Below are 22,381 nucleotides of genomic sequence, written 5' to 3' on the forward strand. Positions count from 1 at the left end.
CAGCTAGTATATATATATATATATATATATATATATATATATATATATATATATATATATACACATATATAATATATTTTCTTAGATTGCAAAGTTCTCAAAATGAGTACGTACATAAATGACGGTTTACTTTCTACTTTTTGTTGTTGTTATATTTAGTTGACTACAATAGTTGAATCAGGATTTCTCCTTTTACCAAAGTCTATTTTCACAAAATTATCCGGCCCCTGACTGAAGTACATTCCATGAGTACTACTTAATTGTTCACAAGTTTAAGCGCAGATTTATAGAATTAGACAAATCGGGGGTCGCCCCTCTTAGCCATATTTAATTGCTCCCAAGGCGAGGTAATAACAAAGCCTAACGGCCGAGCCGTGTTGTCTAATGAACAACTCCATCATGGGTAAAATTGCCAAATGTTTCTTAATTTGAGAAAGCTGCCACCGGGGCCAGCTTTTTAAAATGACTTATTTCATCGATGAAAGAAAGCAAAAAGTAAGATTCTGCATTGTGCAAAGGCTGTCGTAAGGTGCGGATTTTTTGGTCAAATACCATGCACTTGCCTCCCCACCAGGGAGTGGAGACCCCATATCAAAACTGCACCTAAACACGAGAAATGTATTACTTATGCCTATGCGGTCACTGAAAGTGTTTTTAATGAGGCGTGTAAGCTGCTTTGTGGCCGGTAGACAATTCCCAGTTTGTGTGTTTCGTGTTTTTTCTGTTTGTGCGCATGTGCATGAGTGGCAAAGAGCTCCTATCCAAGCTCATTAAAAGCAGAACAGACCAAAATGCATTCTCGCAATTGGGCCATTTCTGACCACCGGAAACAGAATTGTAACTGGCAATCCCACAGGATACAGTCATGGGAACTGTAAACTCAAGGTTGTGGTTAAGGATCTCAATGTCTCGAGCAGTCGTGTTTTTGTCGCGGGGCACTTCGGGGTTACGTCTTCCCTTGGAGGACTGTTATGACAGTGAAACTAAATAAATATTTATACATTATTACTTATACACAACAAAGTGATGGATTACCAGTTTTTAAATCAGTCAAATCGACTATAATAAATTGGTTGATTATTGGTTGAGTGAGGGTGAACAGGATCACAAAATTATTGCAAAATCTCAATGTTAATTTATTGCACATGACAATTTGATGATTTTCTTTCGCGGGCCACGTAAAATGATGCGGTGGGGCAGATCTGGCCTCTGGGCCTTGAATTTGACACCTGTGGTCTAGAGGGTAGGCACTCGTGCAAATTGTTGCAACTTCCAAAAAAATTTGTAGAAACGGTGGCCTGCTCCTTGGGTGTAGCATTAAAAATGGGATCGTAAGGGCAAAAATAAAAGGCTCTTCTTACTGCCTTTGTGGGAGGCCATACAAACAGTCTGACAACAACAAAAAAGTAGGTGGACGGGGGGGCTTCAATGAGCAGTCATGAGTGCAGCATAAGAAATATCATTTTGTGCAGGCAGAAAATAACCTAAGACTCTCGGTTGGATCTGTAGAGGTCAAAGTCTCAAGGTCATGCAAACGTGCATCTAGTTGGGGGCCCTGACAAAACTTTTGGGAATGATCAGCTTAAAATGCAGCATAGGAAAAACAAATTTTGAGAGCAAATTAACTCAAGGCTCTTTCGTGTGTTTCCTCATGTCCAGTGGCTTGCAACCAGGAAAATATTTGGGACCTCCTATACAAAACTTTCAAAAAATGGGCCACTTGTCGCTTGTTGAACTCTCTCAGCACCATTTATGACAAAAACAAAACACAAGAAAAAAAGAAAAGCAAACCTTGGGTATCAAAAACAAAATAACATACTCAGCTTTATAGACTACAATGGCTGAAGGTCAGATAAATAGTCCAATAAGAAACTTTTGAGAAAGCAGACTATGTAGCCTTGAATGCAGAATAACAGGACTCTGACGGCAAAGTACAAACTCAAGGCCCTCAACTTGAGACTTATTTGCTTTTGTGGGACGACTGTCGAAAGCCCACGCAACCATGCGACTCATTTAGATGAAGTCTCCAACAAACCTCAGCTCGTACAAGAGATCAGTGAAAACTAATAATCAGATTGGGCCACCAGAACAAAATCCTTTTACAATCCCCCCCCACCACCCCAAAACCTGTAGCCGCAACGGATTCGAATTCAAACATGCGGCAGGGGCCTTCTATAGGTGCCACTCGTTCTTGGTTTGTTTTCATCGACCGTAGGCAGCTGCGATGAAGCGCGTGTTGCAAAACAACAAAGGTACAAGAGGACAGCGTTGGAGGGAAACGCTCAGCCTGAGCGTCGACACCCCCGGCTTGCGGCGCGGTGCAAGATGTTCTGAGTCAATTTTTCCATTTTTAAAATCCTCGTCACGGCCAAAACCATTTTGAAGCAAAACCCAAACCCGAGGGCCCCCGAGGCTGACACCGCTCACTCCGGGTCCGTCAATAGGGTCGTCGGCATGATGTGACAGCGGTCCTTCTGCCTCCCACACTCCTGAATTCAGCAGGTTTGGCAGCTCCTAAGCAGCGGAGGCTTGTCACCTGACAGCCGTGTCGGCGCGAGCGGGTTAAAAGCGTTTTCCACCCGAGAAGGACGCCGAGACGCGTACGTGACCGGCGACTCAATGGGTCCGTCAGCCGATGTGAGTTCCGCCGGGCTGCTGTCTGACAAACTAATCCATCACGGAGAACACGCACGCGGGCGAGGCGGCCCGGCATGTTGGAATTTCCGAGGAAATCGTATGAAAAGTTACATGAGCGTCACCGAGCATTCAATTCAGTTCCGTTTTCCAATTCCAAAAAAGACAACTTTATTTGCTAACTTCTTCCTAGATGAACAGGCTCGCTCACTATTCCCCCCCTCCCCCGCATCCTTATAAAATGGACCATAAAAAAAGCGATTCAATGAGGAACAAATATTTAAACAGCATAGAAAGCAAAGATGTTTACTCAAACACAACATTGCAGCGTGTTCAAAAAAATAAAATAAATACAAAGCAATACATTCATTCATTCATCTTTCGAGCCGCTTGATCCTCACTAGGGTCGCGGGGGGTGCTGGAGCCTATCCCAGCTGTCTTCGGGCAGTAGGCGGGGGACACCCTGAATCGGTTGCCAGCCAATTGCAACGAACAACCATTCTCAACCACACTCCCACCTAGTGACAATTTATAGCGTCCAATCAGCCTGCCACGCATGTTTTTGGAATGTGGGAGGAAACCGGAGCACCCGGAGAAAACCCACGCAGGCCCGGGGAGAACATGTAAACTCCACACAGGGAGGCCGGAGCTGGAATCCGGTACCTCTGCACTGTGAAGCCGACGTGCTAACCACTGGACTACCGGGCCGCCCCAAAGCAATACACGGAATCAAAAATGTAATACACAAAGCATGCATTACCCATATGTATGTTCATATGTCAATAAATGAAAATACTAATTGGCTACGACAGTTTCCGCGGGTCAGTAAAAAGCATTAAAAGTCCTTCGATGGATTCTGTGAAAATGAAGGCCATAAATGGCATGAAGCGGGAAAGTGCGGCTGTGTCAGACCGGTTGGCAGCCAATTGCAGGGCTCACAGAGACGAACAACGAGCCGCGCTCACAATTAGGGACAATTTAGAGCGTTCAATCAGCCTGCCATGCATGGATTTGGAACATGGGAGGAAACCGGAATACCCGGAGAAAACCCACGCAGGCACGGGAAGAACATGCAAACTCCACACAAGAAGGCAGAGCTGGAATCGAACCCAATGCCTCTGCACTGTGAGATCGACGCGCTAACCACTCGACCAACATAAGATATATTTTACTTTCGAATGTCCATCTGTTGTTGCGTGAAGTCCTCCTAAACAGAAAAATGCGAGCAAATATTCTCTCCACGTGGCACTCCAGCGAGTTTGCCGGAATTGCGTTTGCCGCATGCCTGCGCGGTGTTATTTTAGATGCGTCTGCTTATACTTGTATGACAGATAATAATCTATAATGTGTGTTTATTTTAATCCCCCACTAACCCCGGGGTTGTGTTTACATCCCCTACCGATGAGGTGATTTTTGTTTTTTTGTTTTAAGGGCCATTCTTGCAGTGTGCCTGTGACGGAGTTCGGCCAATTACACGGTGGCCCCCGGTGTGACATCGCTAACCTGCAGTGGGATTGACTGTGTGTGCCCACGTGACACTGTGTGCGTGTATGTGTGTGTGAGTGTGTGTGAGTGTCGTAAAATCACAGGCTCACTAAATCCATACTGCAGTGTCGGGAGCAATGCGACTGCCAAACTCGATGCCAAGAGAGAGTAAAACACACCTTGTGAATGACAGTGGCAAAAATCCACCCCTCAAAAAAAAAAACAGCTACTTGACATCACCTGTTGCCAGGAAGAGTTCATCACAGCACCGATGATTAATATGTTCCCGAGCGGGACCAAGTGTGCCATGGACACCCCCACCCTCACTCCGCACCCTTACAGACAAACACACAGTTATTTTTACAAGGCATGAGCATACATGTTTACAAGGTATTCCATTCCATTGTATTCTTTGGCGTTTGACTCAGCATGACTTAGATTTGCTCTTGATTTTACTGCTTGGTGCTTTCTACCGCCTTATTACTTATTACTTATACAATAAACAGTAAGACGAATCAGTAATATGTTAAATCGCTCCATGTACAGCACTTTGTATGCAGCGATGGCTGTTTGAAAGTGCTCTATAAATACTGTTGACTTGACTTGACTTGACTACAGTGAAATTTAATGTAGTGAAATATACTATATATATATATAAAATTTATTTTTTTTACGTGAGGAGAACCAACTTTGAATCGTGTCAGCAGCGCTTTTTCATTTGGAGCAGCAGTCAGCAGTGTAAGGTTGCTCGAAGGCCTGAGAGCGAACCACACTTTGCTCTGTGCCACGCCGACAATTAATAATGCAGACGTGCGATGATGAGAGGGGAAGGGGATCCTGCTCAAATTCCGTAAAAACACCTCAAGCGTGACGGGCGAGTTGCTCAGAAGCGCGAACGAGTCCCGTGTTACGTTTACTTTGGAGGGACGTGAACTCAAACTTGCGGTGATGGGATATTGACACAAAATGACAGGAGGGAATAGTTAACATTGGCCTCATTATTATTATTGTTGTTGTTATTATTATTGAATGTGTTCAGCAAAATCCGTCGTTCTACCTCCATGGTGCAGTACATTTTGATGATTCTGTTCAGTCGCTGTATTTTCGAATCGTATCATTGAGTCAAAGGAAGCCATTCGAACAGTCTTCGAATCTAAATATGCTTTTAATTGATATTGACTTTACGCAAGTAGCGCATGTATCAGTTACAAGCTTCACAGAAAACAGTAGATGTGCTAAACTATCCACGCACAGATTGTAATGACAAATAGAATTAAAAAGCCCAACCTCACCGGAAAATTAGGAGGAAAGCTAATTTAACGTTCTAGGCAACATCCCTAAAGTGACCTCGTCCCCTCAGGACCGAAACTCATGAATCGCATCAACAGTTTGCGACGAGCAGCTTCTCACAATGTCCCTTAAAGCCAAGCGCCTCTTGACTGAGCAACCGATCCTTATTCATTCACCGTAAATTGCTCCCCTTTCCACTTTACTCGCAACCCATGATGGAGTCTCTCCAGAGCTACCGCATCAAAAGGTAAACACGTTAAGGTGCTTCTATCATTAATGGCGGGATCAGAAATAAAAATGTAATCTTTTCCCAGCAGCAGCAGCAGCGGCAGCGGCGGTGGCAACGGGCGGGCTTGTAGAATCTTTGAGGGCGGCGGCGGCGGCGGCGGCGGTGGCGGGGATGTTTTCGTTGGAGTTGGAGAAAATCACTTTAAAGCTGCTCCACATAGCAAACGGCGTCACTCGACAGCAGTCGGAGGGCGGGGGCTGGGGGGTGGTTAATGAATGTTACATTGTGAAAATGAGCTTCCTTCCAGTGTACCCGTGCACAAGCACAAACGAAAAATGAAGATGATAAAGTTCCTGTCGAATAAAAAGCTCCTGACCCGCTGTGGAAATAGCACAGTCACATACATACATTGGAAAACAACAACCGTTGTCCTTTTAGTTCATTTCCTTACTTGGAAAGAGGAGAAATTGTATAGGGAAGACGCACAGAGGCTGTTGCTAGGCACCTCACTTGTTCCCAACCAACCATCTTTGTTGACATTGGTGGATTCTATTGCAGGAGAAGTGAACTATAGTCATATCTTCAGAAGTTCTCTTTTCAATTAGTCACACTCTATAACATAATACAGTCTTTACCTAATCAAATAGATTGAAAGAAAAAAAAACATATAATAATTGCCACTTTCAAAAGATACTCATGATATTCGGCGCCCTCTCCATTTTGGAGAAAACGTAAGACTTTTAAGTGCGCTTTTTGGTCATGAAAAAAATAAATGAATATCTATGGACATTTATTTATTTGGGGGATTTGTGGATAACTGGGTGCACCATACCCGCTTAAATTTATTCTATTTTATTTATTTTTGTTGTATTTTTTCTTATCTTATTTGATGTTGTTTTTAACATTGTACTCGTGATTTTAACTGCTTGTTGTAAGGTCTCCTTGAGTTTCTAGAAAGGCGCCCACAAATAAAATGTATTATTATTATTATTATTATTATTATTTAAGTATAACACAAATATAATTCTCTTCTTTCTAAACTGTTGGGCCAACTCAAAATTTCAAGTGGACAAAGCTTAAATTTTCATTATGGGCAACTCAACTAAATATTTTAAGCACTGCTGTGGTGAAAATTGGCTTTCTCACAGTTCACGAGAAAGAAATAAGAATTTATAGGACTGCTGCTGCTTTTTTTTTGGCCATCCCCAACTTGATATGATTAAAAAAAACTAACAATGTTGCCTGAAATGACAATAATTGATATTTTAAAGTTGTTCAATCTTAAATGACTGTTTTAGTCGCCCCAAATGCAGTTTTTTTGTTTATTTTTTTGTTTTGTTTTTAACAGTGTAGATGCAACCGCATCAGTTTGAACAGGGAGAAAAATGGGATTTTTTTTCCCCCGTATGTTGCCCAATTTGCATTTGTCTCCTCATTTGTTCCTTTTTTTTCCGTCTTCTCATTTACCTTCTTGAAGAATGCCATCTTTGTGGTCTTGACCAAGTGAAGCGAGACAAGGTAAGAAAAAATAACGTCGTTTGGAGCGCCCGGTCAGGATCTTATGCAGATTGTTTTGAAGGGCTTCATTACTTCTTGCTGTCCCTCGAGGGAAGGCGAGAATTGGCGTCGGCTGGGAGAAAAATGTAGCTTCATATGCTAACTAACGCAAAACAGCAAACGTGCTCGAAGATGCATGTAAGGCACTTAAGACGTTCCCACATAGAACACATGGGGTAAGCGCGCAGGAAGTGGAAGTCATTGCCCTCTAGCATCACATCTACTTTGGAAACAAATACAGTCCAGCTAAGCCTTTGCTTGTGGACGCATTAATAATGAATCCCATAATATTGCAGTGGGGCGTGTCCTGCCTTGAACCCAAGAGCGACTCATAATAACGCCTCGTGTCCGTTAGAGCTCGCAATATGCTTTTGGTACAATGTCAAACCTGGTAATACGTTGGAATTTTTTTTTCACCCAAAAAAGCGGATCGTCTGTTTCTGAAAAAGAAGATAAACGCTGTGCTTCCCTAAAAAAAGAAAAGAATAAAGGTGTTACGATATTTATCTATTCTCATTAACCCCTTCAGGTACAGCGTTTACTACAGTGGACATCTTATCATGTTATCAGGATATTTTTTTCACACTTGGTTTTAAATGTCATTAAATGTGTTCTGTATAATAAAAAAAAGTTAACATTCTTCCAATTATTCTGTTACGAGTTGTATAAAAACATTGGGCAATTCAATTTTAGGATTTGCATTCATACTCTACTGGTTTTGAATGAAGGCTAACAGCACAACCAGAGTAATGTTTTTTTTGTTAGGTTTTTTTTAACCATTCTCAAGGTGCAAATGATCTTACATCAAACTGTATATTTTTCAGAAACGAGAACTTGTGCGACCCACGGTTTAATAGTTTTTGTTTTCTTTATTTCTACTTTCGACTGGATTCCCCCACCCCAGAGAAATATAAATAAAATATAGTCTCCGCCAAGGTGCCAAATCAGACCGTTGACACTTCATCTGCAGTAGCTACAGGCAAGAGCAGCGAAGACAAATGGCCGTGCCGAAAAGTAACAAAAAATAAAATAAAAACAGGCGGCTGGGTTGCTGACAAGTGACGCGTATGGTGGATGGCGCAATTGGGTACGGCAGCGGCAGGAACGCACAAACGCCAGGATGCAGCGGTCATTTGAGACAGTAGATATATGAAACGGTCTGAAAATGTCACGATTATAGTTAGCAAAATGATCCCTTATCGGTTTTGTCATTGGTATAGCGCAAATAAATATGTCAGGGATTTGCTGGCATCACTCAAAACATTTGATCCACCTTAAAGAAAAGCCGAGCGATAATGCTCAAAATATTACGAAAATATAAGTGCTTGGACAAAAAAAAAAATCTTGTACTAGATGAAAAACTGGATGGGGAGCATCTTAAACAACTATTAGGAAGAAAGGAAGTACAAATTGTCATAGTAAAAATGTTACAAAAAATACCCCCGGTGAATAGTGGGGGACCACCGTAATCAAACTTACCATATTTTCTACAATATAAATCGTAGTTCTTTTTTTCATAGTGTGGCCTGGAGTGCGATTTATACTCTGGAGCTATGTATGAAATTATTCATTCATTCATTCATCTTCCGAGCCGCTTCATCCCCACTAGGGTCGCGGGGGGTGCTGGAGCCTATCCCAGCTGTCTTCGGGCAGTAGGTGGGGGAGACCCTGAATCGGTTGCCAGCCAATCGCAGAGCACACAGAAATGAACAACCATTCGCACTCACACTCACACCTAGGGACAATTTAGAGTGTTCAATCAGCCTGCCACGCATGTTTTTGAAATGTGGGAGGAAACCGGAGCACCCGGAGAAAACCCACACGGGCCCGGGGAGAACATGCAAACTCCACAAAGGGAGGCCGGAGCTGGAATCGAACCCGGTACCTCTGCACTGTGAAGTCAACGTGCTAACCACTGGACTACCGGGCCGCCGTTATGAAATTATTAAGACATTATTATAATGTGTTATTAACGTGTTGTTATTATGACGTGTTATTTTCACATTAACCCGCAAGAGGGCGCTCTCGGCCTGTGTTGATAAATTGACGATGAGTCTGACGTAAGCGACGTAGAGTTGGCGGAGTTGTTTAAAACTGACGCTGAGGATGAACATTTCATTGGATTTAGTCATTTGTAGCGACGCTGACGGCTTGGTCAACTTGTTCGCATGTTCTTTATGTTATAGTTATCTGAAGAAGTCTTAATCTGTTACGTGAACAGAACCAGGCACGTTCTCAGTTCTTTGTTTACGCGTCATGTGACATTAGCATTTCGTACACTTATACACCCTGTTGTTCTCGATTTTATTTTATAAATTTTTATGATGCCTTTTAAGATGACATGTCTGTTCTTGGTGTTGGATTTGATCAAATAAATTTCCCTTAAAAAATGTGACTTATACTCCAGCGCGACTTATATATGTTTTTTTTTTCTTTTCTTTATGATGCATTTTATGGCTACTCCGGAGTGATTTACAAGAAGGAAAATACTGTACTCAGAATAAACGCGAAAACTCGCGCTTCTGCATCTTGTTTTGGATGATGCATGCATGCGGAGACGTGGCAATCAGCTTTCAAACCATTTCTACCACCGGGTCCGAGTTGCAGGTTATTTAAACGCCAGCATGTCCGCCGAAGACCTCTGAGGCCTGGCCGAGTTGCATTCGTACAGACACGCACACACAAAGGCCACCGAGCAAGTCCAAGCTCTTGGCCCGGTTCGAAGCCTCTAAACCCCACCGATGTGAGCCACCACTCCACCCCGCCGGCTGGTCAGATGTGCCGCTGCCCAGCTGCCCGCTGTGTTAAAGGGCCAGGGGCCTCCTGCCACCGACTCACATCTGCCAAGCTGCCGCACAACACAGTCCGGGAGCGGCAGCCGCGCTTGCTTTTTATAACTCGCCATTTATGCACCTGACCCGGAAACATTGCGAGATTGTCATTATAAATGAAAGTGCATTTAATAATCCCCGACTTCCTGAGATATGATCATCACTTCCTGCATGGTTAGATGATATTTTCCAAAAGAACATCTGGGCCAAGTAGAGCGTGAAATGCCCTTTTTAAATGGCTGCTCTCTCTTTGCATGGATCTAAAAGATAAATAGATGGTGGGAGATGAACACAATGCACTCCCGTCTGGCGTTGGTCAAAAACGGTCCGATTATGATATCAAGGTCAATCAATCTATGGCCCTGAATGGATGTGTCACAAACTGAAAGAAATGCAATGTTGTCAATTTGAATGTGGCACGAATGCCAAAATAGGCCAAATGAAGGGGGGGGGGGGGGGGCGTGCCATGCATAAAACGTCAGTAAATGTTTGCCCCGGCGATTAGATACATGTCATCGGAGTGCAAGAATGACCGACCCACAATTTTTGCTCCTTACACATAAAGTCTCAAGGAGACGCTCTTAAAAGGCACAGAAAGACTTCCAGGTTGGTTTTCTGAGAACATTTTCTTGTCATTTTTGTCCATTTCCAGGTGTCCTTTGAAGGACCTCCTGAATACAAACTGCAACTTTTTCATTGGAATAATTCGGAGAGTTAGCATTGTCTGAGGCGGCCCGGTAGACCAGTGGTTAGCACGTCGGCTTCACAGTGCAGAGGTACCGGGTTCGATTCCAGCTCCGGCCTCCCTGTGTGGAGTTTGCATGTTCTCCCCGGGCCTGCGTGGGTTTTCTCCGGGTGCTGCGGTTTCCTCCCACATTCCAAAAATATGCATGGCAGGCTGATTGAACACTAAATTGTCCCTAGGTGTGAGTGTGAGTGTGAGCGTGGAGAGTGTGAGCGTGGATGGTTGTTCGTCTCTGTGTGCCCTGCGATTGGCTGGCAACCGATTCAGGGTGTCCCCCGCCTACTGCCCGGAGACAGCTGGGATAGGCTCCAGCACCCCCCGTGACCCTAGTGAGGATCAAGCCGTTAGGAAGATGAATAGCATTGTCCGAAGCATGGTTTACATTGAGCTATGGTTCTTTAGAATAAATTATTCTCAAGGAGTGTATGTTTCTTATCGGCTTTAGCCACTGCTTTTCGTCCAATTGATTGGACTTTCGCTTTGCTCTTGGGTTCGGTTCACACACACATACTTTTGTTTTTATATGGTGTGTATGCGCTGTAAAAAAATAAAAATAAAAACATGGCTTGTATTTTTGTGTCTGAACACAAAATGTGGGAAAAAAATACTCATTACTGACATTTATGGCAACAGTGTTAGTTAGAGCAACAAAACAAGAAATAAACTGCAAATATTTTTGTTGAGTCGCCCAATTTAGTCAACATTTTGAGTTCGCTCCGCGTTGTTTTTACAATGCGGTAAAAACATGAAAACAAATGTTTGCACGGCACGAATTGAAGCAGACTCTTATTTCTGCTATTTCTGCGACTTACAGTAGATTAACATCAGCTCACATTTAATGACTGTTTCATACGGCGACACAAGTTTTGCGCCAGACTTTTATTGCAACCGTAAATGGGACACGGGCGCTTATTTCTTCGCATCTCGCTCGTGATGAAATTTGCTCGTTTGCGTGGTGACAAGCCGGAGCGTAATCAAAAACATCATTATGCCGCATTGCTACCCCCCACCCCTCCCCACCCGCCACGCTTTCCGTAACAAGTCAGAAAATGCAAATCAGCTCCAGGTAATCTATTGCTCAACTGCGAGGGACACATTTTTTGGCGCCGCTCCCGTGCTTACAGGTGATCAAGTGGCACACCCCCCCACCCCCATCCCATCTGGCCGTAACAGGCCGTTTAATAACCGCCACGATAATGACACACCTGAGGGCCATCTCTCACATCGGGCGAAGGCCGTAACTTTGTGTGTTTTCGCGGCCATTGAGCAAGAGGGAACGAAGGGTCGAGCCACCTCTTGATTAAACTTAACTCGGGCCGACTTTGTCGTTTTCGGCGCCGTCGCTGCACCACCGTTAGCCGCCGGAGAACTTTGGGCGCCCGCCGACGTTCGGCATATGGCTGCGACACTTGCGTGCGGCGGGAAAATTCGTCAGCTTGTTAACGGCCTTAAAGTCGAAGACCCCATTAGAAGGAGAAAAGAACGGGGCGGGTTAATCCCGTGAGATCGGTGCTATCTGTGCAAATTGATTCCCGTTTTAATTGCTCTTAAGACCGCGCAAGTACGGCGAAATGAGTGCTTTTAATTAAATGATGAACAAACTCGGCGACAATATCACAGAGCTTTGTCGAGGTGTTAAAAATACTTCCGAATCAGAAAAAAAAAACATCGGATAAAGAGAATTGAGGATTTAAATAATTAGTCTACATCTATGAGAAGGGAATGTCTTCCTTTCAGCTGATGACAAAAATCAACCGCATGAGGTTAACTCACAACACATTTCTGCTACTTTGGCTCTTTCTTTATTCGGGCCGAGACCTGAGCACGCCTGCGCTGTCATCTCATTGCAAAGAAGAACAACGATGCCGCCGTTACTCTGGTCAGCACTGTCTTGAGAAAAATCAACACTCGTCTCAGTATTGTTTGGATTATGATGAGGCTGCGGCGCAGGGCAAACCATTAGGGACACTTGCACAATCGAATGAGAGCCAACATAATCATGCTCAAACTATTTCCCCTAAGAATGCTGAGAAAAAAAAACAGTAATATGAGGAAAAAAAATGAAGCCATAAATATTAGGGAAAAAATGCATTTAAAAATGACAAAATATGGGAAAACACGATACAGTGCAAAGTTAGTCATATAATGACATGATAATGTGTTATAATACAAAAATTACATAATTAGAAAAGAATATTCAGCCAAATTCCAAATGCCATAAAATACAAATATTAGTTTAAAATAGATAGCCATCACTCCATTATCTGAACCGATCTGTCCTCAGCCAGTCGTGTGTGAAAAAAACACAATCAAAACATAATCTTAGAATCAAAATTGTTTTAGCAATACTCGACTGTGTTGAAAAATGATTAGAAGTCCTACACTGAATGGTAACAGTCTATGTTAATTTTTTGCAGTGACTATAAATCTTTTTTTTTTACTTTAGCACATCAAGTTTTCATCATTTTAATAATATTGTAAAAATAATAGATGTAACACGATAATCTATTGAGGGTATATTCATGAATGAAGGGAATGCAACAGGTGGATTTTTGTTGCTGTTAAAATATAAATTCCAGCACATGGTAAAATCTGGATTGCGCAAGCTTTTATCCGTCAAACTTCAAAACATATTTTTAAAAGAAAATCATAATATCTCGAAAACCTGTTCTTTGTTTTTTTAAATCAGCGTCCAAAATAATTTGAGGGGCACAAAGTCAAACCGAATTAAAAGTTGCTATTCATCCACTCATTTTTCGAATCCTTTTATTCTGACGAGGGGTGCGGGTGTGCTGGAGCCCATTCCAGCTGTCTTGGGGTAGTAGGCGGGCGACACCCTGAACCGGTTGCCAGCCAATCGCAGGGCACACACACACAAACAAAAATTTGCGCTCACAATCACACCGAGTAACAATTTGGAGTACGGTAACCTAATCAACCTGCCATGACTGTTTTTGGAATATGGGAGGAAACTGGAAGACCCGGAGAAAACCCACACAAGGCACGGGGAGAACATGCAAACTCCACACAGGAAGGCCGGAGCCAGAATCTAACCCTGCATCGCTGCACTGTGAGGCGGACGTGCCAACCGTGCTGCCATAAAAGTTGCTATTGACCAGTGTCCGAATCTTCCGAACCGCTTGATCCTCACTAGGGTCGCGGGGGACACCCTGAATCGGTTGCCAGCCAATCACAGGGCACACAGAGACGAACAACCATCCGCGCTCACACTCACACCTAGGGACAATTTAGAGTGTTCAATCAGCCTGCCACGCATGTTGTTTGGAATGTGGGAGGAAACCGGAGCACCCAGAGAAAACCCACGCAGGCCCAGGGAGAACATGCAAACTCCTCACAGGGAGGCCGGAGCTGGAATCGAACCCGGTACCTCTGCACTGTGAAGCCGACGTGCTAACCACTGGACTACCGGGCCGCCCTTATTGACCAGTGTAATTAATATTTTTCTTCTACTAACATGTTGGGCCGTAGGTTTCCACCCATGTTTATGTTTATGCTTTAGGCAACATAAAATATTATTTTAAGTATGTTTTTTTTTCATGCTCTCAGTGAAAATATTTTGCATTTCCCAAAAGCTTTCCACAAACCCGACACGGTAGGTGAGGGCAGGTGTGGAACGAAAGCTTGTTCCCATCTGCAGTTTGTAGTTTCCGCATCAACAGAGACGGAGGAACAAAAGAGCCAGCAAAGAGTCTCTGTTCTGTGTAAACACAAAACATCGGTGAACTGATAGTCTGTATCGCTCTCTGAGGCTTCTTCTTTTTTTTTTTTTTGAGGCAAAGTTGTACTTGACACAACTCCGGCACTTTCCATTTGGGACTAATGCATAAGAAATGGAAATCGGCATCTCTTTGTTGACTGTTGTTCCCTTTTGTCACGGCTGATTAATTAAACATTTGGGAAGGCTCAGTTGTTTGCTTGAAAGGCTTCTCTCGCTCGCGCTCTCACTGTCTCTCTTTCTCGCCGACTGACGACTTTGCCCCTGCTAAGTTTTCCTCAAACGCTCTGGGTGGGAAGATAAAAAAAAACAAAAAAAAAACAAAAAACAATAGCCCATTGCGTACGCACGAAACACAAAACAAAACTTTTTGCTAAACTGCAGACTAGAAAAACTAAAAATGTTGGTATCTAGAATTTTTTTGTCGATCAACAGAATGCCATCGATTCCTTTTGCTGGCTAATTTATGAAACACAAATCCTGACCATTTTTGCTTGTTATTGAGTCGTGCTTATTGTGAAGGGTTTCCAGTTCGAAATAACAAATTAGTTCCAATTACTTCTCATAATACGCTTTGATTAATAATTGAAAAAAATATATATATTTTTTTTTAATTATACAAAATTATATAAAATTATATAAAATATATAATATATATTATATAAAATAATAATAATATAAAACTATTATATATATATTTTTTATATATATATTTTTTATTATTATATTTTATTTTATATAATATATATATATTCATATTATAATATATATATTTTTTTAATGCAAAGACACTCATTTTTTTGACTGACGTCTTACGATAATCACCAACAATAATTTAACAAGGTAAGCCTCAATCCAATATAGGTGCAAACGTTTGCGATTATTTGCAAAGGTAGCCGATGTTCACGAGGAGAACATTTGGCCAACGTTTGCGAGCGTGAAGGAACCCCGACGTGGACGCGTATTTTGCTACCTTCGCCAACACTCGCTATAGTTGTCCCATCGGCGTCGCAGGGACTTAATTTCTGAATAATGGACGTAGGTAAACTGGCAAGGTATCTTTTTTTTTTTGGTCATTTTGGCATCAGGTGTGGTTAAATTTTACATTTTGAAAGGATCACAGGCATGAACATCAAAACTGCCTAATAGCGCCACCTGGAATTATTTGTAACATTACATTTGGTCAGCACATCGATCATGAGTCAACACAAAGAAAAATCATCCAGAGATCATGAACGAAAAAAAAAGAACATCGTCTTATCAGGCGGACGTTCCTGCCCCCCCCCCCCCCCCCCTCCAAAAAGGCCACCAAGTGCCTAATAAAGTCCACGGGAAGAATGTTAAGCATGTAAAGTGGCTGCTGATGAAGTCGAGCTCATCTCCGCGGGGTCTCCATGCCGAGCGGCATTACAATGTAATTATGGCGCGTCCGCTAACGAGATGCCGTCGCCATCGCAGACAATGCCGCGCTCCCTGCTGCGCGCGACGCCACCTGTGTCAAACAATCAGACGTCTAATCTGGACCGTAAAAAAATAAAAACACTGCCTCTCACACCTCCATGACGACGCCACAGAACCTGTCAGTTCCACACCAGACCTCATCAGCGTGGCGACGGCGGCGGCGGCCTCGCCGGGCATCACGCCTATCAGCCACCATGCTGACAAACGGACGACAGCGCTTTACTTTTATCTGTCGAACACTGCAGCTATATAGCAAATCCCCCCCCCACCCCTCATCGAATGTCACCACCCCCCGTCTTCGCCCCCCCACCCCAACTACGCAAGAAGCGCTCATCCCAGGCGCCGGATGAGATATGTGACACGAGGCCGGCGAGGTGGCCATGTTTCCTGTACGCCGAGGAGCATGGGGGTTAATGGGAAATGAAGGAGGAAGACCTTTTGTTCTTCCTTCTAAAAGGCGCGCTCGGATAAGACATGTGACTTTTCTCTGACTTTCATTTTCCCCGCCGCGGCGGCCATTTTAATTGCTGCGGAACAATAGATTCAAGTCCAGGGCGAAGGTAAGGAAGAATGCCTTTGAGGTTGGCGGTAGCCATGTTGGCTTTGGTTAATGAATACGGGACATTATGCATTTAAATGCACATTAATTAGCTATTTGGAGAGCTTTCCCCATACTCACTGGAATGTGTTTTAAATTCAGCCCCTGAGGCCAGTTTGACTAAGCAACGATGAAATTTGGGGAATAGACTCACAAAAAAAAAAGTCTCAACAAGCAAGGCAGGAAAAAGAAGCCTCAGTTTCGCCGTTTTGCTTGATGGCACCAACAATCATATTTCGATGTTTCATTCATCAACATGAAAATAGGTAGATGAGTGGACCCACAAAAAGTCTCAGGAAGACATTATTGATGCTAATTTAGCATCAATTCGGTCACACTCAAAATTTTGCCCGACAAGCATGTTTTCCATTTGGTACTCATGTCCATCAAGACCACACCCACAAAAAGTCTCAAGAGGACATGCCTGAAAGGAAGTCAGATAATCTCAAAAATGTGCCCGATGAGCATGTTTGAACAATTCTGCCCCTGAAGCCATTGTTACTTTTGCAAATGTCAATTCATCAAGAGCACACCCACACAAAAAAAAAAGTTCTCAGGATGGCATGTCCGAAAAGACATCAAGTAGTACGTCCGCATCTTCCTTCTATTTTTTTTTTTCATTTGTGGAGTTCAGGAAATTCCGCCATTCAGCGTTTTCAGGAAGGCAGCATAACACAAGGCGACTCAAAGAAGGAAATGCGACACTCGGTGTCCTCGCTCGACTTGTCCGGTGTCAAAGCTGTATAACTACGCTCTGATCTTCTTCTGAAGGAGACCCCCTGCCGCCCGGGGGTCCGTGCGGCAGCAGACTGAGACACTGGCGAGGGGCCTTTGCCAGTCTCATACTTGCATTGGAATTGTGTGATCACGGCATTTGGGCGCCTTTGAATGCATGACCGCGAGTGAGAACATGAATCTATGAATATATTAGCATTGAGTGAGACGAGGATTGCGTGCCCAGCTTGCGGCACTCTGAGAACGTTAGCTTGTGGCAATTAGCATCCGTCATTGCTCTTAGCGCAAATAACCCGTTTCAAGGGGGACGGGGGGGGGGGGGGGGAGGGGGGGGAGATGTGCCGCTCATACCCAAACATTCTTGGCATTGCCCCTTCTTTGTAGCGTGAAAAAGAAGGGGGCGCTAATGCACTCACAGTATATGCCAAAACAAAGTGGGAGAAGGAATGGAAAGAGAAGAAGAGGAACTAGAAGATGAAGATGAACTCTCGTGACGGCAACTAATGCGTGACGTAATTATTGCCGCCGCTGACATGCGGCAACCGGCGCAGCAAGGATTTCCCATTTAACCAAAAGGCGCAATAACAAACCAGGATCCCACCTTTAGCCACACTATGGCGCAGGATTCGAGTTCAGGTAAGTCATTTTAAACTATAAAGATTGTTTCCCCCATAGTTAGAAGCGACAGTTCCAAACAAACCACAACATGTTTGTTTGTTGCTATTACCACGGGGTGCGTTTTTTTCACTCTGACACCCTAACACCAGAGTGTTAATCGCTATTAATTCTTTGCCCAAAAACATACAGTAGTAGCATAGTAGCAACTAATTCTTATAACTAATACTCATATTACAACAACAGAAAAACGGCAACAACAATTTTAATCATCTTTGAACATTACTTCATGATGATCTTTCTTCTTATTATTATTGCTATTATTAGTATTTTTAAAAAATGAAAACATCAAACAATACACCATGGTACTCTTACAATACGGTCTGTCGTCTATCTGTCGTCTTTGGCCCCGCCTCCTCTTGCATGGGCCAAGTCAATAACGCTCCCGCGAAAGAAATGCAGTTTCATCATCCATAAAACATTACATCCTGCATCTTTTTTTTTTTCTTTCTCATCCTTCCATAAATATCTAATTAGTGTGCTCGCCAGCATATATATTACATGACTCAATGAACACATGACAATGCAATAAAAAGTGTCTCATTCTGGCACTTTTTTTTTTTTTTTTGCTTGCCAAGCTTTTGTACTTGTACTTGCTGATACCTTAAAAATGTGTGGATATTACTAATAACTTTCTTTACTATGATACTGCAGCAAAATGATACGCGGCACTATGATACGCAGAAAAGGCAAACACGAGCGAGAATGAAGGCCCGTGCTTCGATTACAACCCAGAATGTGAGGCAAATGTGCTAACCACTTGGCTGCTGTCGAACCTTTATTACTGTAACTTAAAAAAACAAACAAATTTTAACATACAGCAAAGCCAGACTGAAAAAGGTTTATAGCGTATTCATTATCATAATGAATCGATGCCTCGTAAAACTTACGAGAAACTGTGATCCCAAAACAGTATATCATTTTAAATTTACATTGCCGGTAACAAGAAACTGCCTACAGAGGATTACAAGAGTGTGTGAACAAGTGTCCAAGACTCTCCACTAACAACCCACACTAATCCTCGACATCAACGCTCATTTTTAGTCGAGGTGTACCACCTCAGTCTCCTTCCCGGAATCAAATTCCACCATTGTAGCGCCTCATAGACTGAGCGCAGCAATTAGGTGAGTTTTTCACAGGCTAATAAGGTATGTTCCACCAAAAAAAAATATGCAAAGAGGTGAATTCATGAATAGTGAACTGCTAATAATTCATGCCTCACAAACATGTTGGTGATGGCACCCGAAGCCTCGTTATATTAATTTATTTTGTCCTCATTTAATAATTACTCGCCCCAGTTGTCTGAACAAAATAATCACATCCCGGTCCCGTCCCCCTCGCGCTCATTATTTTGATGCCGCGGCCGCACATTAGGCTACGTTTCGTGACTCACCGACCGCCGACATCTCGGCCACGGCCGCCCGATAAGGTCCCTCGATGAACTGCGGCGGATTGTCGTTGATGTCTTGCACTTTGATGATGAACTCGGACGGCGGCTCCAGCGGCTCGTCGGTGTCCGCGTTAATGACCTGGGCCGTGAGCGTGTACTCGGCCTTTTCTTCGCGGTCCAGCCTCTTCATGGCGTGGATGTCGCCCGTCAGCTCGTTGATGGCGAAGATGGTACCGGCCCCTTCGCCGGCCAGAACGTACTTGATGCGCTTGCCGCTGACGTCCAAGTCCGTGTGGAGCTGTCAGAGGGAGGAAGATGGGTGTTGAAAGATGAGGAAGTTCAATATAAACATCAAAAGTGGATTTGACCGCACCTTGGCTCTTGTTTCCGTACTTTTGAGGTAAGCAAAGAGAGCAGAAGAGAGCGATAGAACCCGGGGAGGACTTTTTTCCAGTCCGACAATTGTTATTCGAGAGAGCCACGTTTGCATTTCTGCCTCCGTGAGTCTCACAGTTTGTTTTTTTTCCCACAATAGAAAGAAATTACACTATAAACGGTCTTCAAACACTAACATGAGCTTCGTTGAAGGGTCTTCCTGCAATGTTAATAAGACTCAAAGGCGAAACGAAATGGGCTCTTGGAGTGCCTTTGATGTTTACAAAAATCCCAACGTTATGTTCAACAAAATAAAATTGACCTTGATGCTGACAAAACACATACGTTAGGTTCACTGAAGATTGAACTGTCCTCGGTGCTTGAATACACGCTAAGATTGGGTTATTTGAGGCCTAAATCGTATTTGACAAAAAAGCGAATAGGTTTAGCATTTTTTATGATCTGCTTTATCCTCACAAAGGTCGCGGGGCATGCTGGAGCCATTCTTCGGGCAGTAGGCGGGGACACCCTGAACCGGTTGCCAGCCAATCGCAGGGCACACAGAGACCAACAACCATCCGTGCTCAGAATCATGCCCTGGCAAACAATTTGGAGTGCCCAATCAACCTGCCATGACTGTTTTTGGAATGTGGGAGGAAACCGGAGTACCCGGAGAAAACCCACGCAAGCCCGGGGAGAACATGCAAACTCCGCACAGGAAGGCCGGAGCCCCGGGATCGAACCCACGACCTCTGGCCGGCAAAGAACACAAACCCGCAGGCACGCCTTAGATCATCAACATTCAGCAGCTTTAATTGAATTTCATGCCGCGGCGTTATCAACGTCAGCCCTTCTGCGGGGAGTCGGTCACGCTTGCAGGACAGCGCAACCCTTCAATGAAAAATTATAAATAAATAAACAGGTGACCTCTCATGCCAGCTCAATGAAATTTGCTTTGCCTCAGAGGTGACTTTTTTTTTTTTTTGCAGACACTGACAAAGCAACGTTGACAATTGTCACACCTTGCACTTTTTGCTTGCCTAATTGCATCATCATTCCACATGAACGATACTGCTCATTAGCGGAAAAAAAAACGCCTCGTCACATCCAGCGTGTTGAGAAAGTCTTTAAACGGACACAAATTAATGACAAGCTGTCATTAAAAAAAAATACTACAGAAGAATGGATTTTTTTTTTCTTAGTTAGCGGTGGCCAAACGGCTTGCATGTTCCCACACGGTGAGTGTCAATTGACAATTTTAGCACATGCTGTTTTTAAACCTTTGGCACAAAAACGAGTACACTGCGTCAATTGAAGCCTCTAAAATGTGTCGGTGTACAAGAACAGGTTGGCTATCGTCTTTTATGGTCAATTGTTTAGAAAATGTGCACGTTTTCTAAACAAAACGTCTTAAGGCTCCTAAATTGTGAGTGTCACTTTATTCAAGACTAATCTACTAGTTTTTTTTTTTTTGTTTATTAATACACTAAGTTGTGTCTGATGCTAATGCGTGTTTGACTTTATAAAATCTAAATTATCTTTAAGAAACTATTTCCACACCCACACATGCGCACTCTCCCGATTAATCCTTCATTCAAGGTTTCATTGACGGTAGCAAATTGCTTACAAAAAATTAGTTCCGGTCAAGACTAAATTGTCTTGAATTTGTATTCAAACAGACTACCGTGATTTTCAAATCATCGTCGCCTGCTTAGATGGTTTACATTACGTCCCGTCTTTATTGAAATCGGAGTTTGGGCGCCTGTTCGTTGAAAATGTCGAAATGCAAAAGTTGGCACGGTCCTTCAAAGACGAGCATGTCTTTGATGCTTACAAATGGGAATACATGAAAACCAAGTCGTCTCATAAAAAACTGCCGACTTTGAATATTTGATGTTTATAAACGCCGCATCGGGTTCGTTGAAAGAAAATGATTTTCACACACAAATAAAAGCTGCCCGACTTTTTTTTTTTTTTTTTTTTTTTGTGCGCGTGTGTGAGCCGGCTTTGACGCTCGAAAAACAAAAAGACACACGCTGGGTTCGTGGAAGACCAACTAAAATCTGTTTTCCATCTATTTCCAACCACCCACACGCGGACGCACTCTTCCCAATCAACGCCGCATGCTACTGCTTATCCTGTCAGCGCAGGAGGAGGCCGAACCAAAAATTGTGTCGGTCCCAGTCGAAGATGAGTTTTTACTGCAATCACTCGAACAATCACGCTGCAGATTTTAAAAAGACCCACACTCCCCCATCCCATTTCCCCGTTTCCTCACGCTAAACTATAAACCCTCAGAGGGAACTAATGATTGCGCTCTATGTCAGGGCTAAACGCGAGCTCCGACGTGTGCGCCTCCCATGTATGTAGCACGGCGTGAAACCGGGAACGCCGGGGCGGAGACGCTGTCACACGTCGTGGCGGCACGTCGGCAAACGTCTGCTTGATGCACTCTGAGGCGCAGCATCCGACATCCCGCGTCTGGTGACAACGTTGGTCTAGTTCTTCGTCTTGAAATGCCATGGGTGACTAATTCAGTCGGCGTTGGACGTTAAGCTCCAATGCTAGCTGGCTAGTTGGAGTCACTCAATGATTAGCATGCAGCGTTTTTTTTTTTTTTTTGGGGGGGGGGGTTTTTGC

At 43.5% G+C, this 22,381-nt stretch overlaps 1 protein-coding gene across 3 annotated transcripts in view; it reads right to left on the bottom strand.

Annotated features, from left to right (window-relative positions):
* Positions 1 to 22,381, bottom strand: part of cdh8 (cadherin 8) — a 174,620-nt gene that overhangs the window by 52,398 nt on the left and 99,841 nt on the right. For all 3 annotated transcript variants that reach the window (XM_052062473.1, XM_052062474.1, XM_052062472.1), the window contains exon 3: positions 19,370 to 19,664. In XM_052062473.1, coding sequence (XP_051918433.1) covers positions 19,370 to 19,664 — 295 coding nt within the window. The remainder of the gene's footprint in view (positions 1 to 19,369; positions 19,665 to 22,381) is intronic.

Source organism: Hippocampus zosterae, chromosome 4 (assembly GCF_025434085.1).
Source record: "Hippocampus zosterae strain Florida chromosome 4, ASM2543408v3, whole genome shotgun sequence".
NCBI lineage: Eukaryota > Metazoa > Chordata > Actinopteri > Syngnathiformes > Syngnathidae > Hippocampus > Hippocampus zosterae.